The sequence below is a fragment of the Hemitrygon akajei genome, chromosome 22, assembly GCF_048418815.1.
Source record: "Hemitrygon akajei chromosome 22, sHemAka1.3, whole genome shotgun sequence".
Lineage (NCBI taxonomy): Eukaryota > Metazoa > Chordata > Chondrichthyes > Myliobatiformes > Dasyatidae > Hemitrygon > Hemitrygon akajei.
The window spans coordinates 55137530-55154144 of record NC_133145.1 but is presented as its reverse complement, the minus strand read 5'-3'; the positions used below and the strand labels follow the sequence as shown (position 1 = coordinate 55154144).

The 16615-nt window shown below is 37.4% G+C and overlaps 1 protein-coding gene across 1 annotated transcript in view; it reads right to left on the bottom strand.

Moving 5' to 3' along the window:
* LOC140714747 (E3 ubiquitin-protein ligase rnf213-alpha-like) overlaps positions 1-16615 on the bottom strand; it is a 194113-nt gene that overhangs the window by 139786 nt on the left and 37712 nt on the right. Inside the window, exons 8-14 of the mRNA XM_073026278.1 lie at positions 9489-9748; positions 8732-8947; positions 6724-6910; positions 4664-4719; positions 4040-4199; positions 3568-3729; positions 527-625 (exon numbers count right to left, since the gene is read on the bottom strand). Coding sequence (XP_072882379.1) covers positions 527-625; positions 3568-3729; positions 4040-4199; positions 4664-4719; positions 6724-6910; positions 8732-8947; positions 9489-9748 — 1140 coding nt within the window. The remainder of the gene's footprint in view (positions 1-526; positions 626-3567; positions 3730-4039; positions 4200-4663; positions 4720-6723; positions 6911-8731; positions 8948-9488; positions 9749-16615) is intronic.

Sequence of the window (16615 nt, the reverse complement as noted above, 5' to 3'; positions counted from 1 at the left end):
TACATGATAAATAAATTACAGTAAGATATATGTCTATTAACTATTTAAGTTCAAGTAAGTAGTGCAATAAAAAAGTAGTGAGGTAATGTTCAATGTTCATTAATATACAGTGGCAATTTTTTGTTATGATTTATTTTCATTTCCAAGAACATGTTTCTACTTCTCAGATATTTCACAACAGCTTAATCAGGAAAAAAATATCTTTTGTGATGCAGTTACCAGGAATATTGTTATCTGGCTTGTAAATGAAACATTACATATGACCACATTTTGATTTCATTTTCCACTCAGAAATTCTGTGGGGAAGTGCACATGAAATATACAAATGACACCATCTTTTCCTTACTGCTATAGGTGAATAGGCTGAATACGTTCTCTTGCCATGAATGCACCAGGGCCAGACAATAGGTTTGATGAGAGAAATTAAATGTTACCCCAGTGTTTAGCAAAGGTGGAGTGAAGCTGATAAGTAGCGGTTTTAATAGATTATATTCATGACATTCAAGCATTTAACATCATACACTACCTTCTTCATCCGTCCTTCTAGATCACTCAAGAGTCCTTCACTCCAAAAAGAAGCCCATTCATCATTTCCAAGGTTTAAGGTTATAAGGGTGGCCCATACCTTTATAAGTGGAAGATTAGAAACATATAATTTTATTTCCATACTGTTAAAAGCAATCAAATGGCATCAGATTGCATAATTAAGAACTATTATCTGATAACAGCAGCTAATATTTATATTGTGAAATGTCCCAAAGTATTTCACAAAATAGAGGGCAAAAACAGTGCTGAAAGTGGGATTATTGTAAAGGAACAACTCAAAGCTTGACTCAAGAAGTGTGTTTTGAGGGGATTTGGTGTGGTTTTGGGAAGGAATTTGAAGATTGGACCATAAGCAGCTGTGTAACAATGGTGTGCCAAAGGAATATTAAAGGTTAGTATAAAACAATGGACAGGAGTGAAACAACTCTAGAAATAGAGAATAAAGGCTACAAAGGTAGGATAATTATGATGGGAATAGCAAATTTGAAGCAAATAAGGGTCATGAGCCAATGGTTCTCAGGAGATCAGTGTTAATATGAGCAAGGTTGCAGACAGAAAAGTGTTGGATAAGCTGCAATTTTCAGAGATTAGATCTGTGCCTGAATAGGACAGCACCACTAAGACACTGGAATGACAAAGGCACTAATGGCAGAATATGGATGGAGATAGTAGCAGATAGAACCATAGAACATTACAGCACAGTACAGGCCCTTCAGCCCTCTATGTTGTGCCGACCCATATAATCCTTTTTTTAAAAAAGCATGTTTAATATGCCAGAAAGTATTACAGAGGAAGAAAACTGCTGCTTTTGTGATAGGAATGATATTGTTTGGGCATCTTGGCTCGAGACTGAATAGAAGACAGCATGTTGTGGGTCAATGGAGAAGGAAGATGATACTGGGGAAGCTTGATTGCATGAAATTAATATTTAAGAGCATAGGAGCAGAACTAGACCATTTGGCTCACTGAGTCTTATCCAATTTTCTCTCAGCCCCAATCTACTGCTTTCTCCCCATATCTCTTCATGCCCTGATCAATCAAGACTCTATCAACCTCTGCCTTAAATAGACATAAAGACTTGGTCTCCACAGCTACCTGTCTCAACGAATTCCATAGATTCGCTACTCTCTGGCTTATGAATTCCCTCCTCATCCCTGTTCGAAAATGACACCCCTCTACTCTGAGGCTATGTTCTCTGGCCTCCTACTATAGGAAACATCCTCTCCACATCCACTTTCAATGCCTTTAACCATTCAATAGGTTTCAATGAGGATACCCCTCATTCTTCTGAATTTTAATGAATACAGGCTCAAAGCCATCGAACACTCTTCATATGACAAACCACTCAATCCTGGAATCATTTTCATGAACCTCCTTTGAACCCTCTCCAGTTTCAGCACATCCTTTCCAAGATAAGGGCACAAAACTGCTCACAATACTCGAAGTAAGACCTCACCATGCTTTCTAAGTCTCAACATTACATTGTTGTTTTCATATTTGCCTTCCTCACCACAGACTCAACCTGCAAATTAACCTTTAAAAAATAGACAACTCTTTCATATCAATATTATCAACTTTCAATAATAATGCCAAGCGAAATGTGCAGGTGAGTACAAAGATGATTGATATATGGGTTGGGAACCTATCCAATGCAAATAAGTGAGACAAACTGTGAGATAAACTGTAGTTTATTGCTAAAATGTTGAATTTCCCCATGGGGATGAATAAAGTATCTATCTATCTATCTATCTATCTATCTATTAATCCAGTTCAATTGACTTCAGGTAATTACTTGAGGATGAAAGCATACACATCATGTTGACCTTGCTTTGATTATTTGGCTGTAATGATTTAAGTACTTTCATACTGCACCTATCATCAAAGACTACAAGCTGTCATCAGCAGTATTATTTAATTAATAGATCAGCTGCGTATTTAAGTTCTGAAATGTGGCCAATTTCAATGAAGAAAGTTACATTTTACATAGCTGCAGTGTTAAAACTGTGTTACTCGCATAGAAAGAAGCTGAGCCAATGATAGGACCTTCCATCCAGCTAGTCCACATTGCCAATGGACAGACTGATCTCATGGGTCGGAAAGAAAGATCTTGTTGGCAGCTGCATGCTGAGCACCAGTGCTTCAAACTAACAAAGGCCTTGGTGGCAACTAAGCTTTCCTGTGAAGTTCAAAGATTCTGAGCATCTTACTGCCCAAAATTAATGTCAAATTAGACAATCACCCAACTACTACAAAAAGGAACATCCACAAGCCAATGAACATCTAGCATATTAAAAACTCAACCTTTTCACACATGGAGTATTGACAAAATTTAAGTTCCAATATTGTTTTGAATGCAGGAATGCAGGAATATATTTGGAAGAGGAAATGATCTGAGATTTCGTGAACTTGGATATGATGGCACAATTCAGATACAGTTTTGAACACCACACCACAGGAAAGATGTGAGAAATGTTGGAGAGATGGCAGAGAAGATTCACTAGAAATGAGAAAGAGTGTTTTCAGTTATGAGGGGAGACTGGGGAGACTAAGAGGCTTTTCCTTGGAACAGAAGAGATAAAAAAGGGATATAATATATAAAATTATGGTGGGTATAGGTAGGGTAGTCTGCATAAAACCTTTCCCCTTATCAGAGGTGAATAAAACTACGCTTAGGTTAAGGGTGAGGGCTATAAGAGACTTAAAAGGGATCTGAGGAGTGCCTTTTTCACTCAGGAGTTGACAGTACAACCTAGGAGAGTGGTAAATTAGAGTTGACGATGAGCACTTAAATTGTTTATACACAAAAAGGCAACAAGCCAAGTGCTGGAAGGCAGGATTAATATGAAGGATGGTCACTGACTGGCACAACATGGTGGGCCAAATGGCCTGTCTCCAGATGCTGTACGACTCAATGACACTTTGAACATCAAATTCAAAACACCAGTTAATAAATGTCATTCAGTCCCATTAGGCTAAATTCTTACAGTTAAACCTATGTAGTTTATTACAAAATTCCCTTACTTGAAATTCATCCTGATTGAGAGAAATATCTCGGCCTTGTAGTAAATTTGAAGTGAGGACAGTCTTCAGCCATTCTCTTGTAGTTCTCAAAGTCAGTTTTAATAACATGTCAGTGCTTAGCATTTCTTGACCTTCCTTGTTTTGAGATTTCTCACTTGCAACCTAAATTTTTAAAAAAAACTTCATTTTCTTTGTCCACTGGTTACTTAAAGCACTATTATATTAAATGTGCAATGAAATGTAATTATTATTTATTTTGCCTAATCCCACTTCATTATTCTAAAAAAGGTTTGCTCTCCAATCTATACAAAATTAAAATAAGATTAAAATCTTCAAGTTTTACATAAAATACACCAACATTTCACACAATATTTAAGAAGACAATTCTAGCTCCAGAAAAATCCATTAAAATTCAATACATTTAAATCAGAAATTATTATAATGGCAAACAATGATTTGTTTTTATTGATACCTTTAATGAATATTTTTTTAACTCAGCTAGTTTGCTCATCAGCAAAATTGACGTGGCAATGGTTTCTGTAGAGGTCACTTTTTTCAGAGATTTACATATGGTTTCATGGATTTTCAAGCTGGCTTTTATACATCCATTTAAATATCCGTCACGCATTTCCCTAGATGTGGAAATACATTAAAATTTCTGCTCACGATTAAATACATAAGCAATTATTGCTATAATCATATTAGAAAGCTTCATCACTTGGAAAATTTCTAATGATTATTTATACATATCAGAATCCCAGAAAAGTACATGCAATTAATCAATTATATTTTTACTGTTAGTGAATGGAATCTTGCTTTTTTAAATAGTCACAAAATCAACTGGTGACCAACTTTATCTTTGATAACTCCAAAATGCACAGAAATCTATATATTGAAATTAAGAACAATCTGTTTATTATTTTCTGAGTGAAGTTGGTTATGCTGGGCATCAAGATAAATACAAGAAATTCAACTAACCACTCTAGGTTCCTAATTAGAATCTGTGCCTCATGGCTAATCGTCTACTAAAATTAAACACTTAAATTTCTATAGACATATAGCCATAACTTAGGTTTAAAGAAGAGAATTTGTGTACCTGTTCTGTTCACTATACACATTTCCTTCTGCAAGTTTCAAAACACAATCCAATGACTATAGGAATCCAGCAACATGCAAATAGAAAGAAAAAAGAATGATTACAACATCCAAAAGTACTTTTTATAAAAATACCCTTTAAAATAAAGTACAAAGGTACAATCATTTATAAAGTAAAACAAAATCTGAAAATATTTACCAGAAAAGCAACATTTATAGAATGTTCAGAATGCTTCCGCTCATCAAAATCTCATTTATTTGATTTGTTTCCATAAATACAAATCATTAACTGATTCTCTCCCCACAAATTTTGTCCAAACTGCAGAATATATCCAGCAATTGTTGTTTAAATTGAAATTATCATATCTACAGATAATAGTCTGTAAAGTTTAGAGTTTGCTATAGCTCAATGCTTTTGCTTTGAATACAGGAAGAGTTGCAGGAATTAACATACGTCTTTCTCATTAATTTGTTCTCGTTAAGAACTAGTCTGAATGTAACTGCAAGTGATGATGGCAAGCTTTGATCAAATTTATTGGAATGACTACTTTAACAAAGTCACAAAGATGATAAAAGAAACAAATATTTAAATTAACATGTGCAAGTCCATGAGAAGGAGAGATACATGCTATTGTACCAATTTGTTGACATGGCATATTTGCAGTTAATTTAATTTAGGATAAATACTGATCACAAAGAATAAGTATCTGTGCATAAAGATAAATTCCTTGGCACTAAGAACTGATCTTCAGGGAAAAAGCCAATAGAAGAGCTAGTTACAGATACAGAAATAAACTGATGTCAAGGTAAAAGGTAAACAAATGATACATGATGATAACCCAGAAAGACAGTAAGTGCACAAGATAGAAGTGCTATTAGGAATAAAAAGGTGAAGATTTTGGACAAACACACAAAGTGCTTAAGGGACTCAGTGGGTCAAGCAGCATCTGTGAAGGGAAATGGACTGTCGACACTTTGGGTCGAGATTCTTCATATGGACTGGAAAGAAAGAGGACAATGGCTAACATAAATAGGTAGAAGGAGGTGGTAGAGCAAGTGCTGGCAGGTGTTAGATGGGGTAAAAGGCAGACAGAGTGGGAAGAAAGGCAGCTTAGTTTATCTCATTTTATGTCTCAGCCTCACTTAAGATTTAGAATTTTGAGTTTGTAGGATTCAGTCAAAAGAAACAAATGACAGTGTAAGTTAATTGAAAACATTGAAGTAGCCTGTAACTGTGTACATTACTTGAACAGAAAACTAATTCCTGTGTACTGATAGTACTTTCATTAAAGCAAAGCTGAGTTTCTTTGTTATTTTGCACAGTGAATCGTTCATTTTTAGATAAGACATGTAGTATTTTGATTTAGAGAAGTGTTTTGTTTCGATTGATTAAAAAAATCAAGTATTTCAGAAATGCTTTAGAAACAAGTCATGTTAATCTGGATCTTCAACTGAGCTTGGGGTTGCTCAAATTTGCCAAGATCTGCCAGCTCACACCATTCTAACATGGAGGGGGTACTTTGGCACAATTTTCTTCAGATAACTGATTAATGAGGTCCAAGGCAAAGCCTTGCTTAGCAAATAGTCAACATTGCCTACAGTGACTAAGTTTTGAATAAGAATCACTGTTCACAAGCAGGCAAAAACAGAAAGCAATTTGTACCCATGAAGCCCACAATGTTAGTAAATGGAAAATCAAGCTTGGTCAGAAACCAGTGTATTTTTATACTGATGAACTGACCCTAATTCTGAACCAGCATAAATTAAGAACCAGAATAATGAGCCAAATGAAACGTTGCCCAAGTTCTAGAGAAAACAACTTGCGACAAGTTTACCCGCAAAGAATGTAAAAGCTTATAAATGATCAATTATACAAATTTTATACATTGTCTTAGAACTAGAAGCAGTTGATCAAGACCCAATTTAAAAATAAATGAGTTACAGCTCAAAGGGAGATCATAATGTCCAATACATTTTCACTTCATGTGGAGGTTTGGAATTTCAATTCACTTTCATTGGCTTGCTCTGAATAGTAAGCAATAATATTCCACAAACACAGACCTTCTCATGTGGAATCCAGCTATCTTTCAATCTGTGAACGATTCCTTGCAGAACATCAAGCAAATCAGAAGTGATCTTCAAGTAATGTGGCAAAGCTTTCCATGGTAATAAGCTGAACCAAGAACGAGCTAAAAATCTATCTACTGACATCAAATGCTTATTTTTGTACACGAGATCCAGAAACTCCCTGAAGAAAATGATTTAGAGGTTGAATACAACATTCCTTGTACAAAGCACCTTGAAAACACCCATGTACACATGAAGAAATAATCCTACGATTAAATAAAACGTCAGAGAAGAATTCTTACTTTTTTTAATATCACACATTTTTAAATTATGGATATTATTGTCACAACAAAGCACTATTTAGTAGTAAATATGACAAATATACAGTGGATTCCAGTTAACTAGGACACATCGTAAACAGTACATTTTGGCCCAATGAATTGGCTGGCCCAATTAGCCAAAGTTTCATGGAAATAGTTAAAGGTGGTATAAAAAAAGGGACAAACTGAGTAACAAATTATGTACTTAAGTGAAATACAGAACAAATTAGAACAACTAATACTACTACAATACTATAAAACTATTAATTCCTGATAGTTATCGCTGGAGGAATTCATCTGATGTAAACAATGAACAAAATCAGTGCAGTTACCTCATGCAGATAAAGAACTGTCTTCATACAACTGCTGGCCAGAAAGAACAACAGTCTATGAATCAGTGAATTCAAATGAATCGAGGACAGTGGAAGCAGACAAATTGTCTTTGTTCTTGCAGTGTGAGTGGGGATAGAGGCTGCCATTTTGTGAAGGCACTCTGTTCTCCATTTTGTGAGTTTGAAGTACTTGGCTTGATCAATGTTTTAAACAAGACACAATAGTGCTCCGGGTAATTTGACGGACTGGAGATCATTTCCAAATAAGACGTTATTTGTGAGATGTTGTTTGGCTGGATATAACATGCAGGTTTGTGAATGTTCAGGTTGGTGCCTGCCTGGAGTGATGCTGATTGAGAACAAAGTGCCATAAATTATCAACTGTCACTTGCTGGGAAGAGGGCAATAAATGGATGCTAGCTTGCAGCAGAGCCAATAACAAGGTGTTAAAGGTCAGACACATGACCTGTAGCCAATGACACAGGAATGCAATATTTGAATTGATAAGAATGGATATAAAAGTGGATGCTTTGTGTGTGCTGACAGTGGTAACTTCGAAGGATAACCATCGCAGTTGCAAGCATGAGCAACCCCACGCTGAACACGTGGTAAGTGAATCCGGACTACAAAGAACACCCGGCCTGCGTAGATTCCTTTGCCTGGGTAATACCTTTGCTATTCTTTGACTATTCAGGAGAGTCAGGGAAACTTAGCAGTATTTAGTGTATTAATTCACATACTTGTTAGTTTAAACAATAAAGATACTTGTCGGTAAATACAGATCTCTCTGTGCTTCGTTGATCATTGTTACAAGGGGGATTCTTATAACACAATGCTATTGAGAGTTGCATCCTCCAAATCTTAATTTTCATTGTAACATTCAAGATGACTGTAAAATTCCTCATAGTTCCTAATTTGTTGTAGTGAAATTGTTTCATTTTCACTCCTGGCCATTTCTGGCATCAATAAGTCTGAATGCTTGAAACTGCAGTGAACAACAGTTTCGACTTGTCTTACTGCTTATTCCTCACCAGCCATCAGTGTCAAAAAAAATCATCTTTTTAAAAACAAAAACACACAACTGACACTTAATTAAAAATTGCTCGCTCTAAGCACACTATAGCTTCTGACAGCCACACAAGTGCGAGTGACTGATGCTAGTTAGAACTTGTTTGACAAGTCTCCTGCCCCAATCAAGCAGCAGAGTGCCCCAAATAAATGAAGGGGATCCCGACAATTTTCTCAGTTTGTTTTCACTCTTTAAGTGGCTGCTCCAATTATCCAGAATCCACTGTACTGCATAACATCTGATGCATCTATTGCCATACAGGTAACTCAAAAACTACTTACCCTTGGGTATCATCTTTAATTTTTTCTCTAAAATTAATAACTGGAAGTCCATTAAGTCCAGCCCAGTTGTCTTCTGACTGACTATTGTCCATAAAATCAGGGCTCATTCCAAGAGATGGAAAATAGAATAAATGGAAAACAGGAATCAACAGCACCCATTTTATTATTTTGTTGTCAATACATCTATGCATTGTTGTCAATAGCACCTCCACAATCCTATAAATTAAAAAAAAATCAGTAAGGGTAGGCAGCAACAGCTCTGCCATGATTACTCCAAACGCTGGTGCTCCACAAGGCTGCATCCTCTAAGCACCCTACTCTACTCCCTGCACACTTAGGACTGCGTGGCCAGATTCTACTTTAAATTCATCTACAAGTTCTCATTTACTTTAGAACAGTACTCCTCATTATTTCTACAACAATTTCTCTTTTTCTGTAAAAATGGATGTGAGATCTCTGTCATTTCCCAAACCTTCAATATTTCCTATTGGTCTGTAAGGGAAATGGATAATTTCCTCAATTCTTTTAATTCTTCTAATCATTATAAACATTTTAGTTCCACTTTTATGTTTCTCACTAGACTACATTTATATTATACTTCCCCTTTCCTTATCTACACCTTGGTACTCTTTACCTTGCAAAATTTCAATTATTTACAGTAAGTTATAATTAAATAGGAGAACCAACTTTAAGGCTACACATGTAGAATGGCTAGATATATATTTAAATGTTTTTGAACAATTTATATAGTCCTTACCTATCCCTGAAATAGAAGCTTTCTTTAAGAGTCTTGAATTCCTTTATGATTTCATTTGCTGGTAAATGGTGAACACTGAAAAAGTCACAAAATGTAGCCAATGCAGAATTTGACCATTCAAGATCATACATGCAAGAGATGCACAATATTAGTAAGTCAGTTCTCAGGCGTCTTTGCACAGAATTTGACTCCGTTTCAGAAACTTGATTACGAGAATCCTCAGCCATTGTTGTCAAAGCTGTTTTTAGAATATCCTTAACCTAGACAATAAAAATAATTATCTGAAACTATTGTCAAATGAAGTTCTAGTCAATATGTAGAGAAAGTATTTAACATTGATTTGAATTTGGCCATGATCTTATTGGAAACTGTTTTCCATGAAATAGTGCCTCAAATTAAACTTCTGCATTCAATCCAGATACCTTGTGTGTTTTTCTATGGAATCCAAGTTTATCCAAATTCTAATAAGTGTGTGTTTAATATTTCCTTGCAAGAATATTCTTTGAAATGATGGTGTAAAGAGATTACTCACGGTGTTGTGTTTATATCATGCAAGGGACAGATGAACCGCATAGATTTGCAGCAACTCCAAATCCAATGTTAAACATTTTCTGGAATTTTTATTGATACTGTTGTTTTTTAAAAAGAGCATTGCAAAATAAATGTACCATTTTATTCTAAACGAATAGAGTAAATCCCTTTACAGTGTACATGATATTTATTCTTCACCATTTCTAAAGAACATACCATAAGATAACAGGAGAGATGATCTAGCCAGCAGGTGGATATTTTATTTGACAATACTAGGAGCGAAAACCTTTACCTGTATTTGACATAGTTGTGCATTTGATCACACAAGGGCATGTTCCTGGCATTGTTAATAATTGGAAATGTCTTGGGACTTAGCCGCAGCAGGGTGGGAATGCTTTGATCAGTCTCTCAAAGGTTTAGGGTTTTGCAATGAAAATATTTTAAAATTCATTCCTTGCTTTTTTTCTGATTATACATGTGTTGAATGTTACAAAGACATTATTACTTATACTGAAAACTACATATTAGCCACTTCAATAAACTACAGAATAATTTCTACTGCTCCCCCTCTCTCTGTAAATCTGCCTCGGGACTAATGACAACTCCAACAAGATCATTCCTGAACAAAGACGCAGCCCTTTTATACCTTTAAGAACGTCTCTCCTCCTTTTGTATTTTTCCATTCAGTCATAGTACCAAGCTATACCTGCAATTCCACATCATTCTCTTTTCATAGGAGAGCATGATTTTCATCTTTATCTACCCTCAAGCCTGTGCACTGGTACACTCACTTTCTCAAAACATTCCCAAATACCAAGCTGACACAATTTTGACTTACACCACCATTTTGTGTTACACACTTTTATACATTCTAAGGAGGAAACAAATATGAATTCCGGCAAATTTAACTCTTTCCTTAAAGTTTGGAAGAGTGAAATTGTGGTATTTCACAAATGGTGTTTTATTATGAGGTTTAGCTCACTCCCAGGTTCTTAACATCAATCTGCTGTGAAGGTGTATGGGTTGGGATGGGAGATAGCAACAATGGAATCCAATTCATCACAGCATTTGTGACTCAATCAGGAATGTTTGCAAATACCAGGTTTTATGTTCCATAATAAGCTCCATTACAAGAGGATGAATTGGTAGCACTCTGAAGCATTAAGAAAACAGAGTTTCCTGAATCAAAATATTCAGGAAGTTGGCATACCAAACTTCAGAGTCTTGTCCATGGCTTTTTTTTTTAAGGGCAGGAACTGACTGGATATTGAACACAGAATAATACAGCACAGGAACAAACCCATTGGCCCAAAACGCTGCGCCGAACTACCTACATTAATAATCAAATGGCCAATCAAACAAATCATTAGCGTCTATACAATGTCCATATCCTTCCATTTTCTACACTTTCATGTGCCTATCCAAGAGCCTCTTGAAATAGACCAAAGTCAGCATGTTTCATTATAGGTAAATCTTGCCTGACAAATCTATTGAATAAATAACAAGCAGGATAGACAAAGGAGAATTGGTGGATGTTGTATACTTGGCTTTTCAGAGGGCCTTTGACAAGGTGCCACACATGAGGCTGCTGAACAAGTTAAGAGCCCACAGAATTACAGAAAAGATACTAATGTGGATAAACCACTGGCTGATTGGCAGAAGACAAAGAGTGTGCATCCAAAGCAACACACACCAAAAGCTGGAGAAACTCAGCAGGCATTTTAGGCAAAGACCCTTTTTTGGGTCTGGAAAGGAAGGGGGAAGATGCCACAATAAAAATCAGTGGGAGGGGAAGGGGGATAGCTGAAAGGTGATCAGTGAAACCAGGTAGGTAGGAAAAATAAAGGGCTGGAGAGGAAGGAATCTGATAGGATTCCCACCCTAAGCAGGAAACCTTTGAGGCAAATTATTAATAAGCAAGTGGGGGAGAGGGTGAAAGGGTACCATCTGCAGGTGGGAAATTGGATTCAAGTTTGTATTTGAATTGGTCACAGTCTTATTTAATCGTGGCCAGGTGATCTTTCCTTGTTTCTACTTTATGGTTTTGCGTGCTGAGGTGGTGGCAGACAAGGTGAGAAAAAAAGTTGTCACTGGTGAGCAGATGGTGGTGCAGAGATTGACTGAGTTTGAACCCTTGAAGATTCTGCCCATGATTGCTACTGGATGGCCATTGAACAAGGCTTAAAAGGTGTCACTGGGTTCAGGATAGTTCTCTTTCATCTGAAAAAACTCACGTATAAATGCATGGCATTTTTCATCACACAGACAAATTTAATGCTGTAAGTCAGGGGTGTCAAACTCATTTTAGGTCACGGGCCGGATTGAGCAAAATGCAGCTTCATGCGGGCCGGATCAGTCGGACGCGTGCGAACGCAGCTTTCGTTGCCTCCGTTTTTTCAGCCTGCTCTCATGTGTCTCAGTCTCTGCTATAACTACAAAGTGTTTCACTTTACAAATTCCGTTTCTTATGAAGAAGACTACCGAGCAAGACTGCCGAATAAACACTAAAAACCCTGAAAACCTGGTACCTGAATAAACTCAGCATTAGCCATATCATACGCCATAGGCGCTTCGATTACTGGGGCCAGATTTAATAGTAATTAGATATTATCTCGCGGGCCAAAGATAATTCCACCACGGGCCGGATTTGGCCCGCGGGCCTTGAGTTTGACATATATGCTGTAAGTCATGTCAGGAATGTTGTGTTTGAAAATGGATATCATTTTTTCCCTCAGTGGCAAAATGTCTCAGAAAACCACTTTGTGATCAGCTGTGTTGATGAAAGCACTACGTTGGTCACTTCTTGCTTCTCCTATGACTTCTGTTGCTCAAGCTCTAACAGATATTCATTTGTAAACTCTTCACCATATATTCCACCAACTCTTCCACATTATCTAAACCCACCTCACCAAGCTCAGCCTTGTATCATCTGGTAGATAACAGTGACTGTAATACACAGGAGTCAAGTGCCCACTCTGTTCATTATTTCCTCCAAATATTACTGTTACATGTCAAATCATTGCAAGAGACACTAGTGTACCCTACATACTATTACGGTGTAGTAGCTCTTCCAAGTTTCCTGAATGCTAATTATATAATTGCCACTCGACTACAAAACAATATCCCTTATTACATGCTGTAGGTAAATGTAGTGATGGCACACTGGTCCTTGAGTTGTAACAATAAAGTACTGTTGGGGAGGAAAAAAACTATATTCTCAACCACATTCTCAATGCTAATTGGAGATCCAGAGGCAAATACAAGACTTTGGTGCTCAGATTATCTCTTGCACAATATCATTTACTAAAGAGGAAGAGAAATGGCATGATATAATCCTGAAAGAGCAAGTTTAATCTTCGATCCTTTGGGTTCAATTGTCATATCACTGAACGACTGGCCTTTGAATAGCTTTTCAGACTTTTGAGTTCTCTAATTGATTGAAAGGTTAAAGCTAACAATCACGCTCAGCACTGCCTCAAGAAGAAGAGTTATTGTGAAAGCTATTCCAGTGAAGATGGCATCAGCGAAGAACGAGTCCTTATGCGACATCTTCCAGATAGCAAATCTCTCCAATTATTTCACTTTTTCTACACTTTCTGTTTGTTCTGTTTGTCTTGTTTGTCTTACAGAAACTGCTGGAGCCTGTGGCTTACAGTTTTGAACTGAATCAAAGGAACCAGTGCTACACTGTGTCCAAAAACTTGCCTTGTGGAGATCAGAGATGGGGGTGGGGGGGTGCTGAAAAGGACTGAGAACACAAGCTGACTCGTGGAAAATATCAGAGATGAGGTACAGGATAATGAATGACTCCATCTCGAAGCAGCAAGGAAGACTGAAGCATCGAGGTGAATGCGGAGGGGGTCAGTGATGGCTCCCAATAGGGACAATCAGCAGAAGGATCGGCGCATTTGGACCTGGGGTCAATGGGCACTCTTTATGAAAGGATGGAGTTCGTGCAGCTGCTCTCCTCATATGCAGACGAAAATATGTTTCCCATATCCTGAGATTTGTGTGATTACTGGACTGTACTTGTTTGGTGCAACTGTCACTGTTTCCTATGAGTGAGGGTGTTGGGGACTGTTATTGTGGCTGTTCTTTTCTGCAAATGAGGGGATCAGTGATTGTTATTGTGGTTGTTTTTTTGCTGTGGGGGGAAGGGAAGTTTAGGGGTCTGCGAGTTTTGTTTATTTTCTTTTTCATGCGGGGGGAGTTGACGTTTTCTTTTCATCAAGACCCCTATTTTTATGTATTTAATGGCTATCTGGAGTGGACAAATATCAGAGATATTTTGTACATGCATACTTTGACAATAAAATGAACCTTGAACTTTTTTTTATTACAGTTCAGATTGTCGGAGTTTGGAGTTCAATCCTGGTACTCTATGTATGTCCTCGCCATGGGTTTTCTCTGGGTACTCTGATTTCCTCCAACAGTTTAAAGATGTACAGGTTAGTAAGTTATTTGGACATTGTAAGCTGCCCCATGGTTAAACGATGGTTAAATCAGGGACTGCTGGGTGGCACAGCTTGAAGCGCCTATTCTGCAGAGTATCTTTAAATAAATAAATAAAATATTTAGCTGCCTTGAAACCTGAAGCAGTTTTCACATTCCTCAGAGTAACTGTGCATAATGGTGTCCTCTTCCAAAAAGGGCTTCATTATACTTGCGATCCAGAAATCTGGGAAAAGTTGGAAATCAAACATGCTTTGAATTTCAGAGGTGGTGAGGAGCGTGTTGCAGAAAACAAAAGCAATGCTTCTCATAAAATGAGACCAAGAATGATTGACTGACACAGTCAGAGGAAATCAGTGAAAACAGAGAAAAGGAGAGGGAAAAAAAATCCAAGAATTATTAGTTAAAAACTTCAGAGATGCAAAAGACTACAGATCCTAGAAATCTGAAATTCACCAACATCAAAAGAAAGATCAGCTTTATTTGATCTACATTGAAACACATAGTGAAATGCATTTTTTTGCACAAATTCAAATCAGCGAGGATTGTGCTAGACAGCCCACAAGTGTCACCACACTTCCAACGCCAACATAGCATGTCCACAACTTACTAACCCTAACCATATAACCTTTAGAATGTTGGAAGAAGTCAGAACACCCACAGGAAACCAATGTGGTCATGGGGAGAAGGTACAAACTCATTAAAGAGAGTGGCGGGAACCGAACCTCAATCAGTGTTCACTGGCAGTGTAATAGCGTTATGCTAACCACTTTGCTACAGTGCCACCCAATGTTGAAAATAAGAGTAAACTTTACAAGTGATGAATTTCCATCATAACTGGCCAGTTGTAAAAGGCTGTGTATCTGAAATTGGTGAATTCAACATTAAATTCAGAAGGCTATAACGATGAATAGGAAGACAAGAACCTGTCCTTCAAGCTTAACACTGGGCTTTGTTGGAATAACTTAAAGAGACAAAGTAAGAGAGATCAGAGTTGGAGTGGAATGGAGAAATGTCAGGCTGCCTGTTGCCTGGCCAGTTCTGATAAAGGATCATGAATCATTCCTCAGGGTGGAGGAGCAACACCTTATATTCCATCTGGCTAGTCTCCAACCTGATGGCATGAACATCAATTTCTCCTTCCTGTAAAAAAAATCCCTCCCCCTCCCCTCTTCTTCTATTCCCCACTCTGGTCTCTTCAATTTTCTCACCTGCCTATCACCTCCCCCTGGGTCTCCTCCTCTTTCCCTTTCTCCTATGGACCACTTTCCCACTCCTATCAGATTCCTTCCTCCCCTGTCCTTTATCTTTCCTACCCACCTGGCTTCAACAATCACCTTCTAGTTATCCCCCTTTCCCCCACCCCCGCCCTTTTATTCTGGTGTCTTCCCCCTTCTTTTCCAGTCCTGAAGAAGGGTCTTGGCTCAAAACATCAACAGTTTAATCATTTCCATACACGCTATCTGACCTGCTGAGTTCCTCCAGTATTTCATGTGTGTTACTTTGAATTTCCAGCATTTGCAGACTTTCTTGTGCCTAAAAGAATTATAGTTTTCTTTTTTAAACCTTTTTCCTCTTTTATATATCAACTTCTACCTGCTTTTCCCTCAGACAAATCAGCAATGATCAACAAACCTTTGTGCTCTGTCAGACAGTGCCATCATTAATTGTCTTTCAGTATCATTTGGGCTACAATCTATCAAAGATGCTCCCTTTATTCTCTTCACCTTTATTTTCTCAGATTGATGAAAGGTTATCAATCGTAAATGTTAATCCATTTATCCCCACATAGATGATACCTGGCTTGCTAAGCATTTCCAGCATTGTTTTTGATTTTAGATTTTCAGCATCTAGAAAGACAAGTCGACTGCAGTCTGACTGAATGTGTAGACAGATGACTGTAGACAGAGAACGGTGAAGAGAGATATTTTGCTAAAATAAATGGGAGACAGTATCAACTGAATACCATGACTCTAAAGAGTACACAGGAATTGCAATGGGGATGTATTTAGCAATATCCTTAAAGAGCAGTGGAGCATGTTGAGGGAGCAAAGAGGTTTCTGGGACCCATAACCAAAGATGCAGAATACAAAAGTAGGGAACTTAAGGTAAACCTATATAAAACACTGGTTAAGCCAGAAGTG